General features: G+C 59.7%; 1 protein-coding gene across 21 annotated transcripts in view; it reads left to right on the forward strand.

Moving 5' to 3' along the window:
- The window catches only part of PHLDB1 (pleckstrin homology like domain family B member 1), a 46876-nt gene that overhangs the window by 10382 nt on the left and 23269 nt on the right, over nt 1–13225 (forward strand). For 16 of the 21 annotated variants that reach the window (XM_077893744.1, XM_077893743.1, XM_077893752.1 and 13 more), the window contains exons 5-9: nt 5787–5912; nt 7390–8738; nt 11196–11477; nt 11909–12049; nt 12162–12299. In XM_077893744.1, coding sequence (XP_077749870.1) covers nt 5787–5912; nt 7390–8738; nt 11196–11477; nt 11909–12049; nt 12162–12299 — 2036 coding nt within the window. Of the gene's footprint in view, nt 1–1646; nt 2047–3412; nt 3530–5786; nt 5913–7389; nt 8739–11195; nt 11478–11908; nt 12050–12161; nt 12300–13225 lie in introns of those variants that run through there. The other 5 variants (XM_077893749.1, XM_077893750.1, XM_077893753.1 and 2 more) reach the window with 5 other exon arrangements.

Here is a 13225-nt window from a genome sequence, read left to right on the forward strand (position 1 = left end):
CCCCTAACTCTTCCCTAGCCAAGAGCCCACCCTGCCAAGTATGTACCCTCCCACTCTCTTCTGACCCCAAACCCCCTTCCCTTTTGCTCCCTCCCACTCCCATAGCCTTCTAGTCTGGGCTTGCCTGTCTCAGGAGCTTGGCAGCCTGGGGAGGGGTAGGCAGAGGCACAAAGGAACGGGTGTTCTCCCTAGCACTCCCCCTCCCCTGGGCTCCGGGAGCTGAGGCTTTCCTTGTCTCATCTCTGGAGCAAGGCACCAAGCCCAGCCCTGCCTGGCCCCACTCCGGACATTCTTGGGAGTGCGTTTCCCTGGAAACTGGGTGGCTCGGGGGTGCATGTGCTATCTCTGTGTGTCTGTGTAACTGGAGTGTGTTTATATATCTCCGGATGTGTTTGTGACTCTGGGCTTGTGTCTCTCTCTGTTTGTGTCTTTCCTTGTGTTTATGGATCAGCGTGTTCACATGGGGGACGGGGTGAACTCAGGACTGACGGTATCAAAGGGTCCACGTGTGCGCTCCTAGGTGTATTTGAGAAGTCACTGGCCAAGGGCCTATCTGTGGGCATACATACAGGAGGATCATTTCCCCTGTCTTGTTCCCCAGATCCAGCCTTAGAGGGGGACCATCCTCTTTGAAAAACAGAGGGCCACCCTACAAATAACAAGGAGCCCGTTCTGTCTGGGCTAGGCCTTACATAGATGCATCATTCTGGGCACTGTGCCCAGCCATAGCCAACTTGGAGAGGCACACGTCATGATGAGTAGAGATGGCAGTGACAGGCTCTTCCAGCAGGACTATGCCTGGGCCGGGGGTGGGGGGTAGGGGCAGCAGAAAGCAGATGCCAGCAGTGAAGCTAAAGCTGTGGACACAGCAGCGTGAGGTGATGGAGCCAGGGATGAGCCTGATTCCACCTCCATATGGGTGTTCTGGCCTAGCTCATGTTGCCCTCTTCTCTAAGGAGCAAGAGGTGGAGCTGGGAATGTGACCAAGGAAACAAGGAATCTCAGTCGGTCTAGGCTGCCCCACCCCGGGACCACAGCGCCAGACCACATGAAAGCCTCGGGAGGGGACTAACCAGGGAAGGACCCAGAAAGCCACACAGCTTAGGGCCCGGGCTGTCTAGACAGTAGGTCCCCATCCATTTCCAGCATTCGCTGCCAGCCCTGTCTCCACGTCTCCTTCACTCCCTTCACTCATTGGGGCTTGTGTGAAGGCGAGAAGGTGGGGGGCTCCCTGGCATGTGGCTGGGGAGCTGGCATTCCTGGGTAATCCAACTGTCTGGATCCAGGACACTGAGCCTCTTCCTCTCCTATCCAGTTATCAGTTATTCCTTCTGTAAAATGGGAGTGAAGCTTCCAACTGTCCTCTGTTAGAAAGATCACGGGAAGGAGAGGGAAAAAACAAAGGCTCCTAGCTGCTCCCTTCTCTGGGCCTGTGTCCTGCCCTATTTCTCTCTGGCGGGCATCCTCCGTGTCTGTCTGGGTCTGTCCAGCTGGCCGTCACAGTTTCCAGACTGATGAATCATTCTTCCTGAGATTTTTCTTTCTTTTTTTTTCTTTTAAAACCTCCCCCTATTTTGCATTTGACCCTATACGGTTCTTCCAATTCCCTTCAGAAGGGGAGTGAGATGCACGTGTGCGTGTATGTGTGTGAGCGTGTGTGGAGTATCGCAGTGTGGGTAGGTGTTTAGCAAGGGTGGAGAAATAATTTATTTCTCTAAGGAGACAGGCTTTTGATTTCAGAGTCTTTCCAGGGACTGAGTGAAAAGATGTCTGTGCCTGAATGAGTGTGTAACTAAGAGGGGTGCTGTGTGGGTGAGAATCAGCATGTGTGAGAGAGGGTATGTTCACCTGGGGTGTTTATGTGACTTGGTGTCACAGCCAAGGTGGTGTCTGTGTGACTGGGGCAGATGTTGGTGTGTATCTGAGAAAGTGGGTAAGGCGTGTGATCTCGGAGCCTATAGAATATCTGAGAGAACATGGTGTGGCCATTCAAGTTCTGGGGTGGTCCCTGGAACAAGAGGAACTGTCTGGGGCCAAGGCTAGGTGGTAGGTACTTACCTGGCCCAGAAGCTGGGCCAGCCCCTGGGGGCTCCGGAGACAGGTGGCACTGTGTTTTCCAGATGGGAAGGTGCCTCACTGGGGTGGGACAGCTCTTTGCTGAGACTGGCACAACTGGTGGTGGTTGTTGGGAGGAGGTGGGGTTGGCTTCCAGAGCCCCAGGGAAGTGGGCTGGCTTGGAAGGGGCAATGCCTCAGTCCAGGCTGAGTTGTGGGGTGAGCTGAACTGAGCTGCTGGGAGTGTGGGAAGCAGGGGCAGAGGAGGAGGTGTTTGGGATGGAGAAGGGAGCTGGGCTCAGTGATGCTGACACTGCACAGAGCACTGCCTTGGCCTGAACTCCCAGCCCAGGAGTGAGTGACCTTGTCACGGTGGCTCTGGGAGGGCCGGAGCTGGACCTAGTGACCTAGCTGGAACCCGGGGAGTCTTGGAATGTCAGAGCCTAACCTCTGCTGTCATTGAGGACAACCTCCTCATTCTGGAGATAGGGGATCTGAGGCCAGAGGGTGTGATGGCCCGAGGTGAACAGCCAGCCGGTCCAGGTCCAGGTCCAGGTCCAGGTCCAGGTCCAGGGCCCCGTTCCGTTCCCGGGAGGGCTCAGCGAGACCCTGCTGCTCCTCACTCCTGCCTCCCGACGCTGCGCCCTGCGGCCTCCGCTTACCTCTGACCTTTCCTTGCGTCCTCTCCCCAACCTCGCCGCCCCGGCCCCACTTCTGCTCCGGCCGCGCCCCGAGCCCGCCGCCCGCATCCTCCCGCCCCGCCCTCTCCATCCCGCTCCCCTCTCCTCTCCTCTCCTCTCCTCCATCACTTCCTCTTCCCCTCCTCCTCTCCTTTGTCCCTCCCTCCCTGGCTCCCTTCCCCCCGCCGGTGGCCGGCCCGCCCCTCCCCGGGCCCTGGCGGCTGCTGGCTGCCTGGCGGCGAGCGCTCGGAGCCCGGGGCCGCGGCGCGGGAGGTCGGCCGCCCCTCGCGGGCGGGGGCGGGCGCGGGGGCGGGGGCGGGGGCGGGCGGGGGCGGGCGGGCCGAGCCAGCGGGGCCGGCGCTGCGGAGGTCCGGCTCGGCGGTGAGTCGTCTGCCCGGGGCAGCGGGCGCCGAGGGGCCGGCCCGGGGCGGGGGTGCGGGGGAGGCTGGGAGGGGCCCTCCGGGGGCGCGGGGCGCCGGGAGACTCGGTGGGCCGCGTGTCCTGCACATTTGTGAGCGGGAGGTCTGGGCTGGGGCCACTCGCGGCCGCCGGGGGCGACCGCATCCTCCCGGGCGCTCGGAAGTCCCCTCGGTGGGCCCGCCTCCGCCTCCGCCTCCGGAAGGGGTTGGGGTCCTGATGAGGGTGGGGAGGCCGGGGCTCGGGGCTGAGGGGGGTCTCTGACGGCAGGGCGGGGACCCTCCCTCCCTTCTTGCCTGCACCCCAGCCTCCCTTGGCCAGTGCATTCTGTTTGTGTGGCCAGCCGAGCGGTGACAGTCGCTCCGCGGGCGTGAGCAGGTATGGCTGTGTGTGCTTCTGGGAGCGGCTGTGTGTGAGCTTGAGGAGAGTGTGGGGTGCGTGTGCGTGTGGTGTTTCCCCTGTGTCTCTCACACATAGGATCCGCCCTCTCCTTTGCCCCGTGTGTGTGTTTTTCCCTCCAGATGTGCAGCTTCTCCACCCACCTGCACACACACAGCTGGGCCCTGTGCCCCTCTGGGGAGGGGGTGGGGCACGGACCACAACTGTCCGGATGAGAAGAGGTTTTTGGGTGTCCCGAGTGGCCTGACCTTTTGGAGGTGCGGGGCAGGAGTGGACAGAGAGGAGGTTTCCTCCCAGAAATGGGCTAGCCAGGCTCCTGGGGCTGTAGGAGCCGGAGCTGGGGCAACGCCTGGGGCCCCTGAGTGCAAATAGAAAGTTAATTTGGGCAGGACTGAGCTGCTCTTCCTCCTGTTGCCCTCCTGCCCGCTCTATTAATACAGATCCAGCTCTGCTGCCTGGCATCACCTATTTATAGCCCCGAGGCAGCAAGGCCACACCCCCTCTGTGGAGGAGGCTGGGGGCAGGGAACTCCCAGCCGGAGAAGCCAGGGCCAAGGGTCCCTGGGTGCCCACAGCCTCCTTGGGTGGGCCTGGCACGATGGGCTGGAATCCACTCAGATTCCCCACCTCTTGTCCCAGACCGGGTGGTGTGATCAGGCTCCGGTCCTCCCTCCACTCCACCCCACCCTACCCCCATCAATCTAGGATTGAGTGGGTCTGTCTAGACCCTGCGAACTCATCATTAATTAGCTTGTTAAAGGGCTGTAAGGAGGGGGAGGGGCCAGCAGGGCTCTTTCTGAAACAGCTGTGGTTGTAATTAGATGGAAGTGTGGTTGGCTATTACTCGGTTATGATTACTCTGGTATCAGCTCCTCTGATTGGCGGCTTGGCGGGGAAGGCTTCCCTTTCTCCTAACCACCCATCAGTCTTCAGAATTGTTGGTGCCCGCCTGCTTCGGAGGATCTCTGGGTGTGCCAGAGAAATGGGTAGCTTTGTCCACTATGGTTATTTGCTGTGGGCTTCTCAGCCCCCTGGTCCCTTCCCCACCTGCCACTGCAGTGTGTAAGCTCCCAGCAACAGGCTCCTGAGCTGCTCAGTGGGGGGCCCTCCCTCGGTGGTATCCACGTGGCCTGGATGCCCCTTGCCCTTGTGGCTTGCCTGGGCTGAACTGTCTCAGCGTCCAGGAATGTAGACTTCCCTGCCAGTCTTAGCTCAGACTGGTGTGGAGCTTGGGGATGCCAAGTGGCACCAGATTGGGTAGATAGGCTGGGGCAGGGGTGTGGACAAATTGGGAGGGTGGTTATAGAGAGCACCAGGGCTCTGGCTTCTCCCAACATAGCATCTTTTGCAGGATTCCCGTAGCGTGGCCAGGAGGAGGAGTGCTGCTAGCCAGGTGCAGGCGCCTGTGGGCACACCTGCAGCTGTGCAGACTCTTGGTGCCTCTGGCTATATTTCTGGCTCCCACATACTCTCCCCTCTGTGTAGTCACACTTACTGGGCAGGACTGGGCTTGTGTCTGCTGCCTGGGAATGTGCTTGGCTGAGGCTGGGCCCATTGGCCCTAGGCTTGGCTAGATTCCAGGGAAGACCAAGGAGCAAGATGTCAGACCAGAGGGTACGTTGTCAGAGAGAAAGAGGGTGGTGGTTCTCCCTAAGCCACGTGATGATAAGGAGTCGGAGCCAGGAAGCAAATTCTGGTTCCTCCGGGAGCATCTAACGGATTAATGGCTTTCCCCTGTCCCCTTTCTCAAAGCTATTTTCATCCTGGAAATTGTTGCGTCTCAAACTGACTTTTCCACCCAAAGGGCAGATAGATGGATCACTGGTACAGGTTGGGAGGACATGGGTTCTTCTCTGAAGAAACTCTGTTCTCAGGACACCTTCACATACTTTATCTTATTAACTCTGTAAGATCTGTAATATCGTTCTCATTTTTCTACTGCAACAACTGGACTCAGAGGTCAAGTGACTTCACCTGAAGATCTCACCACTAGTAACAAGAGTTAGGACTAGGATTCAGATCTTGGGACTCAAAAACCTGTGCTCTTTCTACTCTGCCCTGTGCTTTGGAGCCCTGCTGGTGCCTGTCTCAAGCACAGGCGGGGTTAGGCATTGTCCATGTAGACACTGAGTGCAGGTGGGGAAGGCTTTTTGGAACTTGGAGTGAACCAGTTAATACTTTAGGGTGAGGGCTGCCTCAGCCCTATCGGCCCTTCTCAGCATTTGCTCTCTCTGTAGGCTGTATGGTGTGCCTGGGTCAGTCCACCTTCCTCCGTTTTAACCACCCAGCTGAAGCCAAGTGGATGAAGAGCATGATTCCAGCAGGGGGCCGGGCCCCAGGGCCCCCCTACAGTCCTGGCTCAGGTAGAGATGCCCAGTTGGGGCAGGGGATTGGGTTGGTGGTACTCCTGGACAGTCCTCCTCCTCACCCATTCCAGCCACGCTCATGGTGTCAGGGCAGGACAATGTCCATGATCTGGGCTTGCTGCCACCTGCCATGGGCCACTGGTGGAGAATGCCAGGCAGTCTGGCTACTGGGAGAGATCCAAGAAGTGCTGCTTGGCTGGAATAGGGGAATCATGTGCCCAAGGGACAGAGAGCTGTGCCAGCCCCACTGCCCTGGAAGATGCCACCTTGGTGTCTGGGACCCTAACCCTCTTGTGTCACCACCAGCAAACTTCACCCTTGACGGGGCAGAAGGAAGCATTAGGTCTAACCCCTGCAAATGCTGATGGGTCCCACCTGCTGGTGATTGGGTCCTCAGGCCCTCCCCCTCCCCGAGACTATGCCAGCTGATTACTCAGTGGAGCAGCTGCAGTTTGTATGTGAATTATTGATCCCCAGAAGAGAGTTGGTGATTGTTCTAGGGAACCAGCACAGTCCCCCTCAACCCAGCTGCCTAGGGGGGGGGATAGGGTGTAGACCAGGAGGCTGCCAGTGAATCTCCCAGCTGAGACTCTGTATGGGCATTCAGATGGTTGTGCGATGACAGGTGTCTGTGTGGTACGGGGGCAGGTGGACGTGGATGTCAGGTGAGCCCCTCAGACGCCTGGGTTCCTGGTCTGCTTCCTGACTGACTTTACCCTGCTCTCACCCTCGCCTCGTCATGCCACTCCCTTAGCTGTTGGGGCAGTGGTTCCTGGGACTTCTGGTTGGTCAACAAGGCCTGGGGCAGGGCAAGGGCAGGCTCTTGCTGGCGTGGCCTAATGGGCTAATAATTGGAGGCACCGAGTGGCACCGCGTTGCTGGGCAGCCTGGCTTCCTGCAGCTACCCATCAGTGCCGGGTCCTCCCTGCCTCTCACTGCAGAGTGGCACAATACCTGCCTCTTGCCCATCCCTGGAGGTTACGTTTGTGTTTTCCTCTGGGTCTGCTCTGCTGTGCTGGGAGGCCCTAATGTCCTATTAGGACCCACCTCCTAGCCCCTGAACTTCTGGCCAGCTCCACAGCAGCATGCTCCGCTCTGGCTCCTTCACAGAATGCCCGCTTGCCCTTCCTAAAGGAGAGGTATAGGACATTGGGGAAACCAAGGTGGGAGGAACCTAATCTTGGGGTGAGCTCCCAGCCACTAGGCCTAGAAGTGCCTGGCATTGTTACCAACCCTGTCCTCAGTCAGAAAATGTTAGAGCCAGAAGAGCAGCACCCACCCCCTTCCACTACAGAAAGGACAACCGAGGACAAGTGATTTAAGGTTGCCTGGCAGGCCGGTGGCAAAGCCAGCACTGGAACCCAGATCTCCCAGCCTCTGCTCAGAGAAGGCCAGAGAGCACTTTCACTCTCGTGCACACACAGCTCCCCAAGTCGAAGACCAGGGCCTGAGGCATCTTTGTGTTTCCCACCAGCAGAATCAGAAAGCCTGGTGAACGGGAACCACACCCCACAGCCTGCCACTCGGGGACCCTCCGCCTGTGCCAGCCACAGCTCCCTGGTGAGCTCTATTGAGAAGGACCTGCAGGAAATCATGGACTCACTGGTGCTAGAGGAGCCTGGGGCGGCAGGCAAGAAGCCTGCTGCGACTTCCCCACTGTCGCCGATGGCTAACGGTGGGCGCTACTTGCTGTCCCCGCCGACCAGCCCTGGTGCCATGTCCGTGGGCTCCAGCTATGAGAACACCTCTCCAGCCTTCTCTCCACTCTCCTCACCAGCCAGCAGTGGAAGCTGTGCCAGCCACTCACCCAGCGGGCAGGAACCAGCACCTTCCATGCCCCCGCTGGTCCCTGCCCGTTCCTCCAGCTACCATCTGGCTCTGCAGCCCCCACAGCCCCGACCGAGTGGTGCCCGCCCCTCTGAGAGCCCCCGGTTGGGCAGGAAAGGGGGTCACGAGAGGCCTCCCAGTCCTGGCCTCCGAGGTCTGCTGACAGACAGCCCTGCAGCCACGGTCTTGGCTGAGGCCCGCAGAGCCACTGAGAGCCCCCGGCTGGGTGGACAGCTGCCCGTGGTGGCCATCAGCCTGAGTGAGTACCCGGCTTCCGGTGCCCGAAGCCAATCCACCAGCATTCCTGGCAGCCCCAAGTTCCAGCCTCCAGTCCCCGCTCCCCGAAACAAGATCGGCACCCTCCAGGACCGTCCTCCCAGCCCTTTCCGTGAGCTGCCCAGCACCGAGCGGGTGCTGACAACCAGCCCCTCACGCCAGCTGGTGGGCCGGACATTTTCAGATGGGTCAGTCGCCCGCACTCTGCAGCCCCCCGAGAGCCCCCGCCTGGGCCGGCGGGGCCTGGACAGTATGCGGGAATTGCCCCCATTGAGCCCGTCACTGTCCCGACGGGCGCTGTCCCCGATGCCCACCAGGACTACTCCAGATCCCAAGCTAACCAGAGAAGTGGCTGAGAGTCCCCGGCCCCGGCGCTGGGCAGCCCACGGGGCATCACCAGAGGACTTCTCACTGACCCTGGGGGCACGGGGTCGTAGGACTCGGAGTCCCTCACCCACACTTGGGGAGTCCCTGGCGCCCCGCAAGGGCAGCTTCAGTGGCAGGCTGAGCCCGGCCTACAGTCTGGGCTCTCTGACAGGGGCTTCGCCCCGTCAGAGCCCCCGTGCCCAGAGGAAGCTGTCCAGTGGGGACCTGCGGGTACCTGTCACTCGGGAGCGGAAAAATAGCATTACGGAGATCAGCGACAATGAGGACGACCTCCTGGAGTACCACCGGCGGCAGCGCCAAGAACGGCTCTGGGAGCAGGAGATGGAGAGGCTGGTGAGCGGATGCCAGGGAGGCTGCCACCATCCCCAGCGGGGTCCCTGCCAGGGCGTGGGCAGGCCAGCTGGCAGAGTGACAGGGGCCCTTGGAAGGCTGGGCTTCTCAAGCTTGTCTGCTTCCAGGATGCACCTTAGCCACCTGTATCTCAGTGGTCTGGTGCCCTGAGGAACTTTGAAGTCTCTAAGGCTTTATTTTAAATGCATATTAATTTTGCTTTCATTCTATAGCACGGCATTTGCTTTAACGTAAAAGTTAAATTTCGCATTATTTACCCAAATATAGCAAAGCTATGGGAAGTCGCACCAAGTTTCTGGTGAGGCCTTGTGCCTCTCGGTTTGAGAAGCATGTCCTAATGATGAGAGGGCTGAGGGCCCAGAGAGGAGATTGGGCGTGTCCAAGGTCACACAGCAAGTTCTGGCAGAGCTGGAATGGGAATCCAAGTCTGTCTTTCCAAACCTTGTTTTTTAGGAAAGGTCTTTCTTTCTTGCTTTCTTTTTGGGTCCTCAGGCCCTCCGCCTCCCCCTTTTGGTCTTTTCCATATGGGTGGGAGCTGCTCACCCTGACCCAGGTGGGATCATCTGGGAAGGTGGGTGGCAGGGAAGAGAAAGAGAACAAGATGGGCAGCCCTTGGCCTGACCCCGGGCTGGACCATGTGATTATGTGCATCGGCGTGCATGCATGTGGCTGCATTCAGGGGGCCTGGGTGTGGCTCTGGGCAGCTGTCCTGGAGACGGCATCTGAGCTGGGTGGGGGCCAGGATTCCCCGGATAGCGCAGGGAGCTCACAGGGCTCCGGCTGGTGAGCAGACACTCTGAGCACACATACAGGAGGATGGCTTGTGAGCTGAACAGGGTTGCTGGGGGCCCAGGGACCCTGGGATTGGTTTGAGGAGAGCCAGAAATGAGGTTTGTCTGGAGAGCTTTTCAGAAGAGGTTGGGATGGACAGCTTTGGGTGAGGTGAGGGTACGGGCCAGTGTATTCTTGCGGGTCGGGGAGAGCTGAGGCAGGATGCCTGGTGTTTCCTGTTGCTACATTTTCTCTTCCCTGTTGTTACCTTGGCTAGAGGAGTGAGCTTGGACCACCCTGGGGTCTCATCCTGGAGAGGGAGCAGTGAGTCTGGCAGAGGCAGCGTGATGGGCCCAGCCTCCCTCAACTCCTTTCAGCCTCCGCACCCCCAGGCGTAGGCACACTCACGCCAGCCCTGACCTGCCCCACCTGCCACTTTAAATCTTGAAGGCTGCTTGCCCTGCCCCTCCCACCTTCAGCAGGCTGCTTATCTGGGTCCTGGGGCAGGGGCGGGGGCACTGGCCCAGCCTCCTGAGTGCTGAGACTCTGTTCCTGGTTTTTTTTTTTTTTTTTTTTTTGGACATGGAACTGAGCAAGCAGCAGGAGGGAAGCTGGGTATGTGTCCCCGGGTGATGGCCAAACTGTGCAGTGAGAGACACCTGAGGTTAATGGTACCCTGCAGAGCCATGGATGGTAGCCTGGGGAGGGGGGCTTCAAGGCTAGAGGGCTATGAATAAGAGAGGGGGACTCATCCCAGATGGAGAGCATGATCGTCTTATCCGTCCTCACCTCATGGGCCCCTGAGAGATTTCTGGCTGGAGCTGTTTGTGGGGAGGAAGGTGGATGAAGTGGCTGTCCCTTAGAGTACTCTAAGGGCCTGGACACTCCAGGGCGGGCAGCAGCTCACCTGGCTGGAAAGGTGTGGAGGGCTGCCCGAGAGTGACTTTAGAGCCAGGGTGGGCATGAGGAGGACCGTGTCCCAGCTCTGGCTGGCCTGGTGTAGACATGCTGAGCGTAACTTTGCGTGAGCCTGAGATCCCCCTCTGCCTGCGGGTCTGTTGGCAGGCCCTGTCTGTGTCTGGGCCCACCTGTCTGTATGCTAGACTGTGTTTATGCTGAGTGTGTGCCAGTGTGCATCCGTGCATGCCAGGGCTGGTGTCTGTGTGTGTACCTGTCTGTTAGCGCAAACGCAGAGCACTTGTGTCGTTGTGTGTGAGGACCGGTGTGTGTGTGTGCACACACGCGCGTGCGTGTGCGTGCGTGTAGGGGGTTGGTGTACCCTTGGTTCTGTAGATCTCTCTGGATCCGCGTCAGCATGAGCATCTGAGAGTTTACCTGTGTCTTGTGGTCTTTACCTGGATCACCAGTTTGGGTGCCTGTGTGTTCACAAGGAAGGCCCTTCTGGGGCAAAGGGAAAGGAAGCAGGAAGATGGGAGGGGCTCGCCATGTGGGCAGGTGGCACAGTGGCCTGGTTCCTCCTCCCGACTTCTGGGACACCTTCCTTCCCTCTCCCTCCTCAGGCCTCGGGGTTGGGCTCTCCTGACTTCCTTCTGAGCCCCAGTTACCCCAGTGCCCTAGTTCTTTCTTCTGGTCCCCCGGGCCTGGTTCTAACTCCACCAGGACCCGACCTCTCGCCCCCCTCATGCCCTGCCCTGCCTTCCTCCCCAGGAGCGCCAGCGCCTGGAGACCATACTGAACCTGTGTGCCGAGTACAGCCGTGCTGATGGGGGCCTCGAGGCGGGGGAGCTGCCTAGCATCGGGGAGGCCGCCGCGGCATTGGCGCTGGCGGGCCGCAGGCCCTCACGAGGCCTTTCTGGGGCCCCCGGAGCCTCGGGGCGGAGCACTGAAGAGCCTGGGGGTGCCACCCCGCGCCTGTGGGAGTGTGTGGAGCGCTCAGATGAGGAGAACCTGAAGGAGGAGTGCAGCAGCACGGAGAGCACCCAGCAGGAGGTGGGCTGGAGGGGCACCTGGTGAGAGGGCCTGGGTCTCCCCTGTCTTACCTGCTGGGGGGGGTGGAGGCAGAGGAGGCCAGTGTGGTGGAGGCTAGGACCCAATGAGGGGGAGGTAACCAACTGAAGGGGCAGGCGAGGGAAGAGATTGGGGATAAGAGGTGTAGAAGTGAGAGGAGGAGGTGTGGATGTGTTTCCTGGGCTATAGATACGCTTTCGGACCTGTCTTTCTTTGTGGATTCCTCCAGACCTGGCGCTCAGTGGTGAACCTCCAGGCCCTTTCGCTGAGCTGTTGTTGCTTCCCTTGCAGGGAGGGAATTTGCCTCCTCCCTCAGTCTAGCCACCAAGTGCCCCGAGGAGTGGGGATGCATTCACTGAGTCTGATCAGGGAGGCCCCAGGCTTCCCCAGCTGATGGCTGCTCTCCCCCGCAGCACGAAGATGCCCCTAGCACCAAGCTTCAGGGAGAGGTGCTGGCTCTGGAAGAGGAGCGGGCTCAGGTGCTGGGGCGTGTGGAGCAGCTCAAAGTCCGCGTGAAGGAGCTGGAGCAGCAGCTGCAGGAGTCAGCCCGAGAGGTGAGCCGAGGGCCCTGGCTTCACTCTTCCCCAGGCAGAGCGCAAGCCTCCCGAGGAGCCTCAGTCCGTCCACTGTGACTGGCCTTGACGTGGACCTCGGTGTCTCCCCCAGGCTGAGATGGAACGGGCGTTGCTGCAGGGGGAGAGGGAGGCAGAGCGGGCACTGCTGCAGAAGGAGCAGAAGGCGATGGACCAGCTGCAGGAGAAGTTAGTGACCTTGGAGACTGGCATCCAGAAGGAGAGGGACAAGGTAACCCACAGCTGGCCTGGCCGGCGCTGGCTGCCTGTGGCCTGTGAGAGGAGAGATCCCTCCTCTAGGCCTCTTACCCCTTAGCTCGCTAGCCATCCTGCAGACCTGGTGGTTTCTGTGTCCCCCAGGGGCAGGGGGCTCTGTCCTCTGTGTTGGGTACCAGCTTGAAGGGCGCTGTCAGGGGCGGGCCTGGAGTCTGGGATGTCCTCTGTCTGGGTCTCTGTGCTATCTCTGGGTGCCTGCCATTCCCCATCCTTCATGGCCCTTCTAGGAAGTGCCAGAACCTCTCCTTGGGCATCGAGCACAGCCTGAGTGACTGGTGTTGGGAAGTGATTCGGGTTTGGGTCCCTCCATCTAGAGAACGTTGCCCTCCAGCATGCCTCGTGTGCTCAGGATGTGATCTTGGGGAGATGGCCCTCAGGTCTCTGCTTCCCCTGAGCCTTCAGGATCTGCAGCCTCCCATCCCAGGTGGTCCCAGCTCCTGCCCCCACCCCTTTCAGATTTCGTGCCAGCCTGCAGGGGTCGCTCCATCCACAGGGGCCGTTCCAGCCAGGTCCAGATGCCCAACAGCGTGCCAAAAGCTCTGAAGTGTGGAGCGGGGCCATCTCTTTCTGGACTTGACAGTATTTTTCCAAGAATTAATTTTCCTTCTGAATTTGTTGAGAGTGTCTTCCTCCTGTCCCAGTTTTGAAACTCTTAAAATTCTTTGACACCCCCCACCCTTTTTTTTTTTGGAGCTTTGGCTCTGGCCCCCAAAACCACACTCCCGAATTCTGTGCCAAATTAACTCCACGCTTCCCAACCAGGCCTGCACTAACGCCCCCTCTAATCACTGTCCTGGGCTCTCCGCATGCCCCTAACTGCCAGTGCCACCCAGGCAGGGCTGAGCCACGCCTGCTTTTGCACTAACTCAGGGGGTGCTCCAC

The sequence above is a fragment of the Canis aureus genome, chromosome 3 (genome assembly GCF_053574225.1).
Source record: "Canis aureus isolate CA01 chromosome 3, VMU_Caureus_v.1.0, whole genome shotgun sequence".
NCBI classification, from domain to species: Eukaryota; Metazoa; Chordata; class Mammalia; order Carnivora; family Canidae; genus Canis; species Canis aureus.